Here is a 16,262-nt window from a genome sequence, read left to right as displayed (position 1 = left end):
GTACCTGCCAGCTGTCAGTAAACAGAACTAGCCATCGGCGCCATCCATTGTTATTTCAAACAAAATGTGATATGTTTTATGATAGACAATGCAATATAGTGTAAATTGATGGCTTTATTAGTTAATGTTGTTTCACCTAGTTGTTCCTTTGTTTTGGTAATCGGCTTATGTTAGCTTCCCTAACATCAATGGAGATATTTGAAGGCTACATATTTACCGCTCTTTGCAGCACCAACTTTTTGATATCATGTCTCTTGTTCTCCCAAATAACGAGAGAACAGAGAGAGCCGTACATGGACGAAATATTTCATGTACCACAAGCTCAGAAATTTTGTGAAGGGAAGTTTCATGAGGTATGTTGTTTTTGTCCGTTGATGATCGTTCGCATTAATGTTGATGTCATCAGTGTTGGCTTAGAGTTATCTTAGAGTAAGCGGTAAACCTCCTACAATAATTATAGGCCAATGCATTGTTTTGTTAGGAGAATAAAGGCATATATTTCTTCTATTAGCAGGTTTACCACTTGCTGTGAGTTAACTTACCAAGGTCTGACACTGAACCATGTAGGCTACTTGTTGGCATACCCCCAGAGTAACGGCTGATGCTGTGTTGCATGATGGAATAATCTAAGCATTAAAGTTGAAAACAGTTGCTGGAAATCTTGAGGAAGTTCATTTTTATTTTCTCTCCAGTGGGACCCCATGATCACAACGCTTCCTGGACTGTACTTGGCCTCGGTAGGGCTGATCAAACCGGTGGTTTGGCTGGCCGACCTTACTGGGAAGGTAGTGTGTTCCGCCGCGATGTTACGCTTCATCAACACTCTCTTCAACTGCGGGAACCTCTACTTGCTCTATCTCATCGTCTGCAAACTCCACATCAAAGACAAGGTGCCTGTTTTAACTTTATATGGGCTTAGCAGTTTGTTCGATTTTCAACGGTTTCTATCAGTGCAGTTACTGTGAACGTTCTCCAAACTTCAGGGAGCGTTTCCTCATCAGAGTCTTGTGGTTAGTGTAACTCACTCGTGTGTGTGTGTGTGTGTGTGTGTGTGTGTGTGTGTGTGTGTTCCAGTCCCGCTCGGCTTGGCGGCGCGTCCTCACGGCGTTGTCCCTCTCCACCTTCCCGGTGCTCTACTTCTTCTCCTTCCTCTACTACACCGACGCCGGCTCCACCTTCTTCACGCTCTTCACCTACCTGATGACGCTGTACGGCTCGCACAAGGCCGCCGCCACGCTGGGCGTCTGCGCCATCCTGTTCCGCCAGACCAACGTGGTGTGGGTGGGCTTCTGCGCCGGCACCGTGGTGGCCCAGAGGATGGACGAGACCTGGGCGGCCGAGCAGACCAAGAAGCGCGACCAGCGGGTGCCCGCTGTGCCCTTCAGCCTCCTCGGCGCTAAGCAGCTGGCACGCTTCCTGTGGGAGTTCGCCACGGCGCCGGCCCACCTGGCGGCGGTCGCCGTGGCGACGTGGCCGTACCTCCTGGTGGCGCTCGGCTTCGCAGGCTTCGTGGCGTGGAACGGCGGCATCGTGGTGGGCGACCGGAGCAGCCACGAGGCCTGCCTGAACTTCCCTCAGCTCTTCTACTTCCTGTCGTTCGCTTGGCTCTTCGCGCTGCCCGTCACGCTGTGCCACCAGAGGGCGCTGCGCTTCCTCCAGTCTCTGCGCCGCCGCCCGCTGCTCTACCTGGCGCTGAGCGCCGCTGGGCTCCTCCTCGTCTGGAAGTTCACGCACGTCCACCGCTACCTGCTGGCCGACAACCGCCATTTCCCCTTCTACGTGTGGCAGCGCGTCTACCAGCGCCACCAGCTGGCGCGCTACTTCCTGGTTCCCGGGTACGTGTTGGCCGCGTGGACCTTCGCCGACACGCTCCTGCGCGGCCGCTCGCTCTTCTGGACGCTGGCGTTCGCCGTGTGCCTGCTGGCGTCCACCGTGCCGCAGAAGCTTCTGGAGTTCCGCTACTTCATCACGCCATACCTGCTCTACCGGCTGCACCTGCCGCTGGCGTCCACACACCGGCTACTGCTGGAGCTCGCGCTGTACGCAGCCGTCAACGCTGCCACCCTCTACGTGTTCCTGCACAGGACCTTCCAGTGGCCGGACAGCACCGCTGTGCAGAGGTTCATGTGGTAGAGGCTGCGACACACAAGACAAGATATTGCTTAGGGCATGGAGAGAGACAACAGAGCCAAATTAGGGGCTACGACACACAATACAAGATATTGCTGAGGGCACGGAGAGAGACAACAGAGCCAAATTAGGGGCTACGACACACGAGACAAGATATTGCTGAGGGCACGTCAGACAGCAGAGAGACAACAGCCAGATCAGGGGTTAGACTAAATACAGCAGAGGCATGGAGAAGCTTTTGATGTCCCTTTGAGGTCACTTACTTAATTATTCACTGTTATTGTGGATGATCTTAAATTAATAATTAAGTAGGTACTACAGTTAGATGAGTTCAGGTCTCATTTTTGCATTTGTGGGATTTTTCCAACCTGAGGTACAGGATCCAGTGGAAAAAATAACACTTATCTTATGAGTTTTTTTTTTATTATTATTGTTATTTGTGCGAGACATGACCCATTATACCAAATGCCAATGTGGGCGTTTATGTCTCAGGGGTACTTGCGCGGTTATGTACAGGTCACTTCCACTAATGTGAAAGGAGATTGTTTTTTGTTTATTTTATTATTGATTGTTGTCGTAGTGTACTGGCTTGAAACTGTTAAATTGGAAATGAAAACTCAACTTTTACTAACAACCACCGAGACCTTGGTTGTTGTGATTGTATTCAAGGTGAAATAGAGGGAAAGACGAAACCAGGTATAGCAATCTGCTGATAATGGGCCGTGAAGGTAGAAACAGCCCTTTGAAGAAATATGTGAAGGGGAGCAAAATCAACAGCGCAGACAAAATGAAATACAAATCTATTTTTTTTTTACATATTTATATTTCCGGAAGAGAGACTAGTTTTTAGTTTTCAGCAAAGAGTCTTGTCCTTACCAGTCCCAACTCTATGGACCTTTAAGTGTTTGAGGCCCCATGTGAAATCTCCCTGTGTTAATCTCAATGATCTTATCTGCCATCTATCCCAGAGTTAGATACTGTTCATATGCTGTTAGCCTAGCTTTGCATTATTCACTAGAAGTGTTAGACCAGTTAGCTTATAGCTCCCATAGGCTAACAGGTCTAACCCAATTTTGGTTAATTATGCTAAGCTAGGCTAACTGGTCTTACCCAATTCTGGTTAATTATGCTAAACATGGCTAACAGTGTCAGACTTGGTTATGGCAAGCACAGAGGAGAGAAGGGTATGTCCATAGCTCTGGGGTAAATAGCAAATAAGCTTATTTCCTTAAAAAAAAAAAGGCCTGTAGATATGCAGACTTGTTTACAACTCCGAACTGCCTGTGCCTGTCTTCTGGTGAAGGCGTGTGCACATCTTGGCCTTTTTATACCCTGGCAGATTATTTTGTGTCCTCGACTGCTTGTTTTACGCCTTGTCACCTTTTGGTTGTGTGAATGTGTTGGTGTTTTTTGTTCTAATCTGTTAATTTCTCATACTTACTTACTTCTTCTTTGGGGAGTGTCCCATTATTATGTGTTTGAATTTATTATGTTAGTCCTTTATTCATGTTTCAGTTTTAGGGATCAAGTGTTGAGTTTCATGACTTTAGACATTTACAATAAATTGATGATGATGATGATGATGATGATGATTATGCTTCTCTGCTCTAATTTCCTCCTCACAAAATAATCAGTGGTTTGTTTACCATCTCAGACTGTCCACTAGATGGCAGTCCAACCCTTTCCACTCTGCTGGAGGAGCTGGGTGGCTAGAACCATTCCTGCACTTTCTTTTGGGGGCCTTGTTCAAACTCAACCTGAGCTCCATGCACAACCTTGAGACAAATTCATGTGTTAAAGCGCAATATAAATAAATATATCATAAGCTATTTGATATAAATCTAATACAATATTGCCTGAAGAGTTCAGGCTATGTGATTGTTGAAAGATGACGCTACTTGGTGTCGGTGTTGTGATGATATTTATTCTCAAACAGACATCATTACAGTATAATATTGCACATGGTAAACAGTTATCATTTTATAGTCTCATTGCTTGCACTGTGACAGGCAACACAGTAGAGGTTCTACACAGCAAAACACATAAACTCTTTTACTGAAACAGAACAAAGATTGGCCTTTTTACAGTCAGAAGGATTTAATGCAATGGGCTAACCACAACTCATTCAGTTGGGTTGTTGCTCTCTGAACCACTTGCTGTTATATACTGCTGTCTTCTAGGCTTGCATAGTCATATGGCTGCTGCCCAAAATAGTCCTCTGATTTCCCCTGCGAGGACGGAGACTTGTGATGCGTAAGCAATGCACTGTCCCGGGATCTGGGTGTCCTGTTACTGGTATGCTGTAATGTAATGTAAGGAAACGTAAGTAGCTACAACCCAGCAATACAAACTCTATGGCTATGTTATGACCCAGAGAATCAATACACGCAAGGAAGAAAATAGCTCAAGTGACTTGTGAGAACTGACACCGTTTTTAGAACTAACTGTTTACAATCTCCTTTTAGAACCAAGTATTTAGAATCTCCTTTTAGAACCAAGTATTTAGAATCTCCTTTTAGAACCAGCCAACTGTTTAGAAGCTCCCCCTTGGAGTTCTGTTCTGAGTGGAGTAGAATCTTTTTGTAGATTCTAGCACCAGTATCGAAGAATTTCTGAAGACTTGTGGCACTATAGTAGGCTGCATGGGTGAACCCTGCCTGAACTTCCGGGGAATTTGAATTTCGCCCGGCAGCTCAGGCTGGATACCAGCAGATCTATTTTCGCTGTTTACTGTCAGAATCTTTGGCTCCAATCAGAAACGGCCATACTCTAGTCCTGGCACGCTATTGGCCGGTGACGTGCCGAAAACGAAACTGCGACGCGCCAGACTCGCCAGACTAATGTTCAATCTTAAAGGAACACTTCACCGTTTTTTCATTTTAAACTATGTTATTCCCTTAATTAAGACGAGTTGATACATACCTCTCACGTTTCAATGCGTGCACTCATTGGCTCTGGCACGCGGTGCAACTTTGATAGCATTTAGCTAGCCCAATGCATTCATTAGGATCCAAACAGAGATTAAGTTAGAAGCGACTAAACACCTCCATGTTTTCCCTATTAAAATACAGTTACACGAGTAGTCACACGACCAAGTATGGTGAGACAAAATAGAACGTGGTGCATTTCTAAGCAGGCAAAAGGGATAACTATATACAGCCTTGCAGTTTGTCTAGGAGGCGATCGCTCCTTGTTTACATCTGAAACGCGTAAGGAACAAGAAGAACCACGCTTGCAATTTCTAAATATATATAGCCTATATATATGTAAGGGATAATCAACGACGCGCCGTGCGTTTATAGGAAAATAATGCACGTTCGAAGTGGTAATAAGGACCCGACGCCGCAGGCGGAGGGGACTTTACACTTCGATAAGTGCATTATTTTCCTAGAAACGCACAGGGCGCGGAGTTGATTATCCCGCTTATACCACTGCTACTATCATTTTCGTTTATATTGCCGCTGTCTTAGATACAACATTGCTGTTTTTACAGTTAAATTCACATTGGCGAATTAATATTCAAGTGTAATAAGCCCAAAAGAAGGGAACTACTTCATAGCCGTGCGGTATATAGAAAAATAATGCACGTTCCAAATAGCGCATCACAATAGGAAATTTGACCAAGCAGTGGTATAAGTGTAAATATACACGCTAAAGCTGTAGGGGAAGCTCTGCAGAGAAATATGCAAGCTTAACAAGAGCGAAAACGAAAAGCGAAACCGAAACCGGAGATGAAATCACCAATCCTGCATAGTTTCTCTTTAAAAGATTGAGCTTAGTATGGTGAAAACCATGCAGACTATGGCTCTGTTCGAAACGGAAGGCAGCTGCCTACTGCCCCCCTATAAGTAGAGAGCTCTCTCACTAGACATGACTTTAGATTAAATGTGTCGTTTAAAAATGAGCGTAGCACTCTAGAATCTTTGGTCAACACTACGGTATGACGTTAGCAAAAGCCTGACGTTAAACTAAATTAGCCTAAGCTAGCAGGCTAACGGTATAAAATAGTTTCGCTGGCAGCTGATATATCAGACCAGTCGTTATTAGTGGGTAAAACAATGGTATAACCAGATAGTAAATAGTTTATTTTCAATCTACTATCTACAAATCCAAGTTAAATAACGTCACACAAATGACATTTCAACTGATTCAGCAGTCATTTACTGATATCAGCAGCCATGTTTGTTTTGTTTACACAGCTGATTCAGACGAGGCAGCAAAGGATTATGGGTAGAAGGCAGCTTGAAGTGTACATCGATGCAAAATTGACCGTTATTCGGGAAATCTAAGATATCTTAGAAGGCAGCGAAGATCGTTTTATCTGTTTCGAACGGCACTTTCTGCCTTGCTCTCTAGATATCTTAGAAGGCAGCAGTTTTTCCCGTTTCGAACAGAGCCTATGTGTATGTGCCATGTGTCCATAAATTCCACATTCATCTTTATGATGAGGAAAACACTCCTTTAGTGAGTAAGGGAATGTGTGTGTGAGAGTGTGTGTTTGGTGTGTTTAGTGTAGGCGTAGGGAGTGTGTGTGTGTGTGTGTGTGTGTGTGTGTGTGTGTGTGTGTGTGTGTGTGTGTGAGAGTGTGTGTTTGGTGTGTTTAGTGTAGGCGTAGAGTGTGTGTGTGTGTGTGTGTGAGTGAGTGTGTGTTTGGTGTGTTTTGTGTAGGCATAGGGAGTGTGTGTGTGTGTGTGTGCTTGGTGTGTTTAGTGTAGGCATAGGGAGTGTGTGTGTGTGTGTGTGTTTGGTGTGTTTAGTGTAGAGGCGTAGGGAGTGTGTGTGTGTGTTTGGTGTTTAGTGTATAGGCGTAGGGAGCTGTCAGGAGCTGAGGGAGGTCTTGATTAGAGAAGGAAAGAATGAATGACTGGCTGGAGGCAGGTCGATACTGAGCGCACTCACTGCTCACACACACACACACACACACACACACACACATACACACACACACACACACACACACACACACACACACACACACACACACACACACACACACACACACACACATACACACACACACAGAAACACAAACACACAAATGTGTTCCTGAACGTCACATGTGTTAATGCGCACGCACACACACACACACACACACACACACAGACACACTGTGGGCAGTAGCAGTGCATTCCCTCACTCTAAAATTAGACAGCAGGATGGAGGCTGCCTCTGGCCAAAGAGCTCTCTCCCTCACACCCCAGCTCACACACACACACACTTATTCTCTCACAGGAAAACATTCCCTCCTCTCTTTCTCCCATTTTCTCTCTCTCTTGCACACACATTGTACAATTTTCCCCACCCCACTGCCCTCCTCTCTTTATCTGCATCAGATTTTGCATCAGATACTGTGTGTGTGTGTGTGTGCGTGCGTGCGTGCGTGCGTGCGTGCGTGTAGCAGGGGCAACGTCACTGCCACTGGGGTGCATTTTCCCAAAACCATAGTTGCTAACCTGTTAGCAATGTAGTTGGCAATGGGAAATGGCACTGCAACTAGCGTCCCAGGGCAACAGTGGCCCAGGCAGGGGTTACGTTACTGCCACTGGGATGCCTGACAGCGTGAGGGGAGTCATCACAAAAGCATGTCTGAACAGGGGGCTACACAGCTTCAGCTTCTCAGGGCTCTGATCTGTCATCCAGTCGCTCCTCTCACAAAAAATTTACATTTGCTCGATGGTGTTTTTGAGCCCCCAACGTCGTCTTCCAGGCAGCACTGCACTGTTGACTTAAAGGCGCTTAATCCTACCCCTACCCCTAACTGACCTACATCATGAGGACTTTACTGTGGTAATGTTGTGAGAAGAGCAGTCAAGTTTAGAAACAGCAACACAGATCATGCAAAGACAAAAGAAGCAGTTATTTTTGCAGTGAATGTCAGATGTATTCAGCAGATGGTGGTCTCTTTCTGCAGCAAAATACAGTTGCTCATTGTGACTTCCTATTTTGCTGTAGTCTTACGGTGTGTGTTGTGGTTTTAAGGTGGCCAACCTTGGGACTGGGAAGTGTAGCTTAAAGCATCTGTTGCACTAGATGACGCATAATATACGCTCATTACGATGACGCATAATGTACACTCATTTAAGGGGTTTTTTTCGCAGAAGAAAATCCCCCGCTGTGTTAAAATGGGGTTAAACTGCCTACTATTCATCCCACTCTTGCCAACTCTTATTTTTTATGGAGGAAGATGTTCAAGAGGCTCATTTCATTAGCTCTCCCAGTGAAGATGTAGTGTTAATTAATGAATGCCCCACTATGTGAGCTAGTCCAAATCACTGTTATTTGTCGCCCTGTGAGGGTGCTGCTTGGCCTTCTGTGTGCAAGCAGGCTGCTTGCTTGACCTATTTTTTTTTTCAAGAATGAGTTCTAGAGGAGGATTTTTTTTTAAAGAGGCAGATGACACAAAATGTAGAGTGTACAAGCCTGTGTGAGAGGGATGTCATAGAGGTCTCTTGCCTGTCATATGGTTCAGAAAATAAGGGCTACGCAAGAACAGCGACGTGTCAAAAAGAAATTCATATTACAGGCCAAGTCCAAATCAATTCATTAACACGGTTTGATCACCGTGGCAAAACAGTGAATTGAAGCGGAGGACAGAAGTATGTCCACCAACTCCTTCCACATTAACTGTAAATGAGAAGAGAAGCCAACTGAAGGACCACTGTAAATGAGATGTGAAGCCTATACTGAAGGACTACTGTAAAAGCTGAGGGGTCATGAGATAGAGGAAAGAACATGAGTTAGAGGAGAGAACTGATAGATAGATAAATAGGTAGATAGATAGATAGATAGATAGATAGATAGATATAGATAGATAGATAGATAGATAGATAGATAGCCTAGATAGATAGATAGATAGACAGATAGATAGATAACTTTATTGATCCCCAAGGGGAAATTCAAGGTCCCAGCAGCTTAAGACAACACACACAACATACACTACAATGTGACACCACACACATCTAATGTATGAGTATGTATAATGTATAATCTATGAGAACATGAGTTTGAGGAGAGATCATGAGACAGAGGAGAGGTCATGAGATACAGGAGAGGTCATGAGTTTATTCGAGAAAAAGATCATTTTTATTTCCTTGCATTTGCAAACAAAGAGTCATGTGAACGGTGTGAACTATGGTTAGTCCTTTAGGTTTTTCCTGATCAAATAGCCTCAAGCAATCCAACTGAAATGCCTGATGGAACTTAATGTACGCAATAGGCCTACCCCAATAAGGAAATTAAGAGTTCAGGTGCAAAAGCCTTTTAAATCCACTTTTGTCAAAAATGAGATAATGATGGTGAGTGAATGCTCTTCACACATAGTGTAAGTTAATTCAATAGGCCTAATTTAGCTTCAAAACTAACTAAATTACCACTCTCTTCATGGTCTGAAATATTCATTTGTAGGTGAAACCCTATAGGAGCCTGATACAAAATGCTCATTTAAAAGAGAAGTGGTCAGACGGATTTAGAGGCTTTTGCATCTGATTTTGACATCTTGATGCCCCGAAAGCACCAGAGACATGAAACTGAACTGGTCTCAGAGATGTGGGGATTGTGTAAAGCTGGTAAGAGCACATCAGCATGTTCCCCTCAAAGTTATTAAAATACAGTTAATGATATAATTATCAATAATAATAATACTAATGATACTCATAATAATAATAACGATGATGATGATGATGGTGATGATACACTGATTCACTACCAAATATGCTACAGGGGCTAAAAACCTGAACGAACGTATTTACTAGGGCACAACTCTTCAATCAAAGATAGTCTAGTTACCAACCCGTCTCTGGGTCCATACTGGGGTTCAGAAAGGGGTCGAGCGGCGCTCTCCTACTTGCCCCTTCCACAGTCACGCACTGTGCTTAGTTTGGAGTGGGCGCGCGCCGAGCGCGATCGCACACAGCGCTGACGGTGGCGCTCTGAGATCTCGCACCACTTTTCTTTCCACACACACGTTAAAGGGATATTCCGCCATTTTTGGAAATACGCTCATTTTCCACCTTCCCTCGAGCAAAACAATCGATATTTACCTTGTTCCCGTTCATCCAGCCATTCTGTGAGTCTGGCGATACAACTTTTAGCTTCAGCCTAGCATAGATCATTGAATCGGATTAGACCATTAGCTTCTCGCCTGCTAGCTTCATGTTTAAAAGTGACAAAGATTTCTGGTAATTTTCCCATTTAAAATGTGTCTCCTCTCAAGTTAGAAAGTGCAATAAGACCAACTGAAAATGAAACCTGGCGTTTTTCTAGGCTGATTTGACATGGAACTACACTCTCATCTGGCGTAATAATCAAGGCAACTTGCAAACGTACCATAGGCGCAGTAATATCGTACAGCACCTGAAAATAGTCCCCATAGACAACAAGCAGTAGTAGTGCCAGTAGTCTGCAAGTTGCCTTGATTATTACGCCAGATGAAAGTGTAGTTCCATGTCAAATCAGCCTAGAAAAACGGCAGGTTTCATTTTCAGTTGGTCTTACTGCACTTTTTAACTTGAGAGGAGACACGTTTTAAATGGGAAAATTACCAGAAATCTTAGTCACTTTTAAACATGAAGCTAGCAGGCGGGAAGCTAATGGTCTAATCCGATTCAATGATCTATGCTAGGCTGAAGCTAAAAGTTGTATCGCCAGACTCACAGAATGGCTGGATGAACGGGAACAAGGTAAATATCGATTGTTTTGCTCGAGGGGAGGTGGAAAATGAGCGTATTTCCAAAAATGGCGGAATATCCCTTTAATCATTTGCTCGGTGCGACTTCACTCCCTCGTTCGCCCCGGTAGCGCAGCGCGTGCTACCTACGGCGGTGTCGACGGACGCTCCGCTCCTCTGCTGTGAGTGACATCACACTCTCTCCGCTAGTGGGCAGGAAGAAGCTCGCTCGCATTCTCGTCCACATGCCGTGGTCCCATAAGGTGCTGGTGTAATTTTTTTTCCTCTACATTTTCGCTGCCAAAAAGGGGTTGGACAAAATATTGCCACAATGAACAACAGCTTCCTGAACATGGCGTCGATAGGAGACTTCGACTCGCTGAACACTTCTATTCCTGCCACGAAAGTTGAAATCACTGTGTCTTGCAGGTAAGGGAATGGCTCGAATTAACCCATTTCTGGAGCGCGTGTCATTCTTCTGAGCACTACGGAGAAAAATATGCGACAACACCAGAAATGCGTTTGGATAGGCTGGCGAACTACTACCCAACCAAAAAAGTTGAGACAGTGCATGTCATTCGAAAACAGTTTCTATAATTCCTCCTACTTTCGAAAATAACCCTTCGTGTAAAATAAGTCTTCAAAGTTGTGTATTTAAGACTAAAATGAAAAGAAATACAACCCTTTCGCTTGTGTTGTTGTGGTGAAGCAAGTAGTTGATCTAATCTGACAGTTGTGGCAGTTAAACGTAACATCGTTTGAGTGTTGTGTTTTGTGGTCTGCTTGCTTGGCACCCTTTACACCAAGCATTATCTAATGAGTAAAGACACAGCGAAATGTTGTTAACCTTCATTTTGTGATTTTGGGGGAATGTGGTCACGAGCTCTGTAGCCTAAAAGACACTGTTGACATGATAACGTTTGAAGGCGTGGAGACGCTGTCATGCACCAGGCGATCTGAATCCTGATCGAGTGAGCAACTCAAGCAGAATGACAGCCACAAAAAGATTCCCTGTTGCTGCCAGTGAAATGGGATTCCGTCGTTGTGTGACCGTGAACCCAAAACTGTCAGAGGCTAAGAGTCTGATTTACTCACGGGTTAAAACCCCTCTGTCCCCCGAGACGTGATTTCCAGTATCGGAAGGCAGTGCGGAGTTGTGTAACCCCATCTTCTTTTTCCGGCCATTTATGACTGTAGTCTCCGCTGCTCACCCTCGGCTGTGGCCTGGAAAGACTACCTGCTGTATTTCCCCACATTGTTCCCTACACATGTGGGGGCTAGTGAGAGTAAAACAGACCTACAATATGTAATATGTAATATCACTTGGATGATGATAAGCTATGTATCACTCAGTTTAGCGTGGAGAGTGACAGCTATATTGCAATGCCCTTATAGGCTACGAACGTAGGCCTACTGTAGGCTACATGTCAGGACTCCTGGCTTCATTTGACACGTTTGAGTGTTTGGGAATAATATAGGCATGGTCATACAGAGTTTAGATACAAGTTTCTCTATGTTTAGGTCCCAAACTTTGGCCTAACTCTTGGAAGACATGTTTGGTCTTATATCTTAAAAAGTGATATTCCTGGCTGAACTCTGTAGGCTATAGTAGGATGGAAGAAAAAAAATGTTTCTATTGTAGCCTACTTGAAAGTGTATGTCTACAGTATGCCCATTGAAATGGTTTAGCTCGCTTTCGTACGGTTTCAGTCAGTTTAATGCAGTCCTTGAACATAAACATTCTTATCTTGTAATGGCTTGTGACTCTGTCCGTGTGTTGTCATGGCTCCTATACAAGTAGGCGACGCTCTCTTGGCGTGTTGTTATTGTTTCTGAAAGTGGTGTCAGATTCTTCCATCCTCTTCATCTCTACGCTCTCCCTGGGTACTGTTCTCTTTCCCAGAGTGATCATCAGTGCTGTTTCGGGTCCCTGTGTTCTCCTTATCATTATTGTTCCTGTGTTCTCATCATCAATACTGTTGATAATTGATAAGGAGCACACAGGAAGTGCAGGAACAGCATTGATGGAACACTGTTTAGGGGTCTGTCCCCTGTGTGCTCCTTATCAGTGCTGTCTTCAGGGTTGTGCTTGTGAGGAAGGCTGTACATTTTTCTTTTCATAGTCAATTAATTTTCTTTTCATAGTCAATTAATTTCTCTGTGCGTGTATTCTTCAGCCTTCAGGACGTGTGTGTGAGTGTGTGTGTGTCTGTGTGTTCCAAGAGGTGTGTGTGTGCATTGATGTGTTCCCCATCCGTAAGGAGGTGTGTATAACAGTAATGTCATGTATACACAGTAGGCAGCTCTGACCAGGCTCCTTGTTTACCCCTTCAGTGGTAGGACTGAATACAGTATGCTGCTCTGTGGTGTAGTACTGGATACAGTATGCTGCTCTGTGTGGTGTAGGACTGGATACAGTAGGCCTGCTGTGTAGTGTGGTGTAGTACTGGAGACAGTATGCTGCTCTGAAGTGTGGTGTTGTGTTGTGTAGTACTGGAGACAGTATGCCTGCTGTGTTGTGTGGTGCTGCCACCAGCCTCCTGTGTGACTCCACAGGTTCAGGGGACCCAGTTGGCCCTCAGCTGATCGCTGTGATGTGCCCACTAGAGACTGAATTGAATTAAGAAAGTGTGTGTGTGTGTGTGTGTGTCGGGCATGTGTGTGTGCGCGTGTGCCTGCGTCTATGTGCGTGTGCTCGTATGTGTGTGTGTGTGTGTATGCGTGCGTGCGTGTTTGTGTGTGTGTGTGTGTGTGTGTGTGTGTGTGTGTGTGCAGGATCAGAGAGACATTAGTCATGCCACTGCGCACTGGTGGACCCCCAGGGAGGAGGCGATCTGAGCACTAGGCCCTGTCCACAACAGCACACTAGTGACCTACATGGGACACACACACACACACACACACACACACACACACACAGAGAGAGAGAGAGAGTGCTTTGTGGTCTACAAAGTGCTCTGTGCATACTGTAGGCTACAGGCAAGGCTACATCTGTTAGCATCCAAGGGCAGTAAGCTTTGTCCTGATCAGCTCCATATTCAGGGAAGGGTTGGTGCTCTCTAGCTGGAGGGGGGGGGGGGGGGGGGTGCAATGTTTCATGATGGGGATTCCCAGAATCCACATCATGTGGATGTAGATGTACAGACAGATGTAGATGTACAGTTTAAAGACATACACTTAAATTCACATAGATATTAGAGGAAAAATATTTATATAAACATTCAATAGATATAATAACAATAACGTAAAGAAAGACATGTTGCCGTTAAAGCAGCTGAGGGTCCCTGTCCTGAGAGGAAAAGACTGAAAAAGACTTTGTGAAGGACTGAAGGTGCTTGGTGTAAAAAGCACAGAAAAGGGATGTTTTTAATTCTGTATACTTCACACAGTGAGACAGAAAGGATGTTCTTAATTCTGTATACTTCACACAGGAAGACAAAAAGTTCTGCTCTGTCTCAACCCTCCCTGTCTGGCAGTGACCAGTCATTCTTTCCCTTCTTCCCTCCTTCTCTCTCCTATCTCTCTCTCTCACTCACACACACACACACACACACACATAAACACACACACAAAGCTCTTTTGGACTCAGTGATGATTGATTTGAGGAGCAAGCGATTGCTGCTGATCAATAACCTAGCTCCCGACAGACACACACACACACACACACACACACACACACACACACACACACACACACACAAAACTCCCATGGGGTTATCGGAGCTCTGCTGCCAATCAGTTGGTCTCAGCAGACAATAGCAGACCGGTGGTCCCACACACACACTTACACCCATCCACCCACCAACACACGCAAACACACACACATACACACGCACATGCACACACACGTACTGATCCTTTGCTTCATAATCTACATTATGTCATCTCAGCCATTCGAGCAAAGGTCTCCTCTGATGCTGAGTTAGCTCCATAGAGTAGATTAAAACACAGCAATCAATCAAAACAATCAATTGAAGCACAGCAATCTATCAAAGTCCCCCAAAGTTTAGCAGCTTTACACACACTGCAGCAACAGCCTACAATACACAGTAGTCAAAAGCACACAGACAGACACACACACGCACGCTGTGTCTGTCTTGTGACCTCATCACTCAGATACCACAGACTGGGGTTTGGTAAGCAAAGGTGACTGCAGTCACACACCCACACACACACACACACACACACACACACACACACACACACACACTGCAGTCATTGACGAGTTGGGATTGTTTGTGTGGAAACATTTTCTCTGTTATGTTTTGGATGTCAACAGAATTTTCAGTCATTAGTCAGGAAGGTGGGGGCACACAGTGAATGCGTGCGTGTGTGTGTGTGTGTGTGTGTGTGTGTGTGTGTGTGTGTGTGTGTGTGTGTGTGTGTGTGTGTGTGTGTGTGTGTGTGTGTGTGTGTGTGTGTGTGTGTGTGTGTGTGTGTGTGTGTGTGTGTGTGTGTGTGTGTGTGTGTGTGTGTGTGTGTGTGTGTGTGTGTTGTGTTCTATGCACTTACTAGGAATACTAGGAGTACAGGAAGCTGCTGGGTGTGTGTGGAGACAGTGGACGGGCTGAGCTGTGACTGCTTGCCAATATCTCTCTGTAGTGAGAAACGTTTCTCCAAGCAACTCATGCATATTTCACTCTGAATATTGCACTTACGTTTGGCATGAAAGTTTTGCTGCTTTTTTTTCATTTGGGCCTTGAGACGTTGGTAAAAACAATGTAAGACGTGTGTGTGTGTGTGTGTGTGTGTGTTCTCATAGACGGCATAGAAGTCCATGTTAGCTGGAATTTGAATTGATTGATCTGGTATCACAGCTAAGGCACAGAAACACAGAGCAACGTTTTAACTGTTCTCACACACACACACACACACACACACACACACACACACACACACACACACACACACACACACGTTTTGGGACTTGAGAGAGCGTTATCTCGTTCCCTCCTTACTTCATGCCACAGGTTTTGAGAGGAGATAATTGCATGGCTGCAGTTTGATGACTCAGAGGGGTCTAATCAAGAACCTGTGTGTGTGTGTGTGTGTGTGTGTGTGTGTGTGTGTGTCTGTGTGTGTGTCTGTGTGTCTGTGTGTCTGTGTGTCTGTGTGTCTGTGTGTCTGTGTGTGTGTGTGTGTGTGTGAGTGTGTGAAAGACAGAAAGAGAGGCAATTGCTTTGCCCAACAGTTGACTTGGTTGCCAAATGGTGTTGGCGACGTTCTCCCTATTGTTTGTGAGTTTGGTGTGGATGGGAAACAGTGCTGTCCATAATAAAGAGCAGTACATGGAGGTGTGTGTGTGTGTGTGTGGGGGGGGGGGGGTGATCCATGTGTGTGTGTTAAGTGTTAGTGTATGTGTGTGTTTAGTTATAGTTTGTGTATGTGACTGTGGGTGTGTGTGTTGATGCTTAGATCGAAGAAAGAAGTAGAGAGAGAAAAAACAGATAGAGAGAGCGAGAGTGAG

General features: G+C 44.9%; 2 protein-coding genes across 3 annotated transcripts in view; both read left to right on the top strand.

Moving 5' to 3' along the window:
* The first annotated feature begins 5 nt into the window (after positions 1-5).
* On the top strand, positions 6-3,892 carry alg10 (ALG10 alpha-1,2-mannosyltransferase). Its single transcript, XM_062518409.1, has 3 exons — positions 6-353; positions 693-890; positions 1,075-3,892. Exons 1-3 carry the CDS (start codon positions 168-170, stop codon positions 2,131-2,133), a joined length of 1,443 nt encoding a protein of 480 aa, XP_062374393.1. The 5' UTR covers positions 6-167; the 3' UTR covers positions 2,134-3,892.
* A 7,014-nt stretch (positions 3,893-10,906) lies between these two features.
* Positions 10,907-16,262, top strand: part of LOC134061800 (copine-8) — a 136,131-nt gene continuing 130,775 nt past the window's right edge. Inside the window, exon 1 of one of the 2 annotated variants that reach the window (XM_062517599.1) lies at positions 10,907-11,224. In XM_062517599.1, coding sequence (XP_062373583.1) covers positions 11,127-11,224 — 98 coding nt within the window. In that variant the 5' untranslated portion in view covers positions 10,907-11,126. The remainder of the gene's footprint in view (positions 11,225-16,262) is intronic. The other variant, XM_062517601.1, reaches the window with a different exon arrangement.

The sequence above is a fragment of the Sardina pilchardus genome, chromosome 17, assembly GCF_963854185.1.
Source record: "Sardina pilchardus chromosome 17, fSarPil1.1, whole genome shotgun sequence".
NCBI lineage: Eukaryota > Metazoa > Chordata > Actinopteri > Clupeiformes > Clupeidae > Sardina > Sardina pilchardus.
The sequence above is the reverse complement of the archived record's forward strand: the minus strand, read 5'-3'. Positions and strand labels throughout refer to the sequence as shown.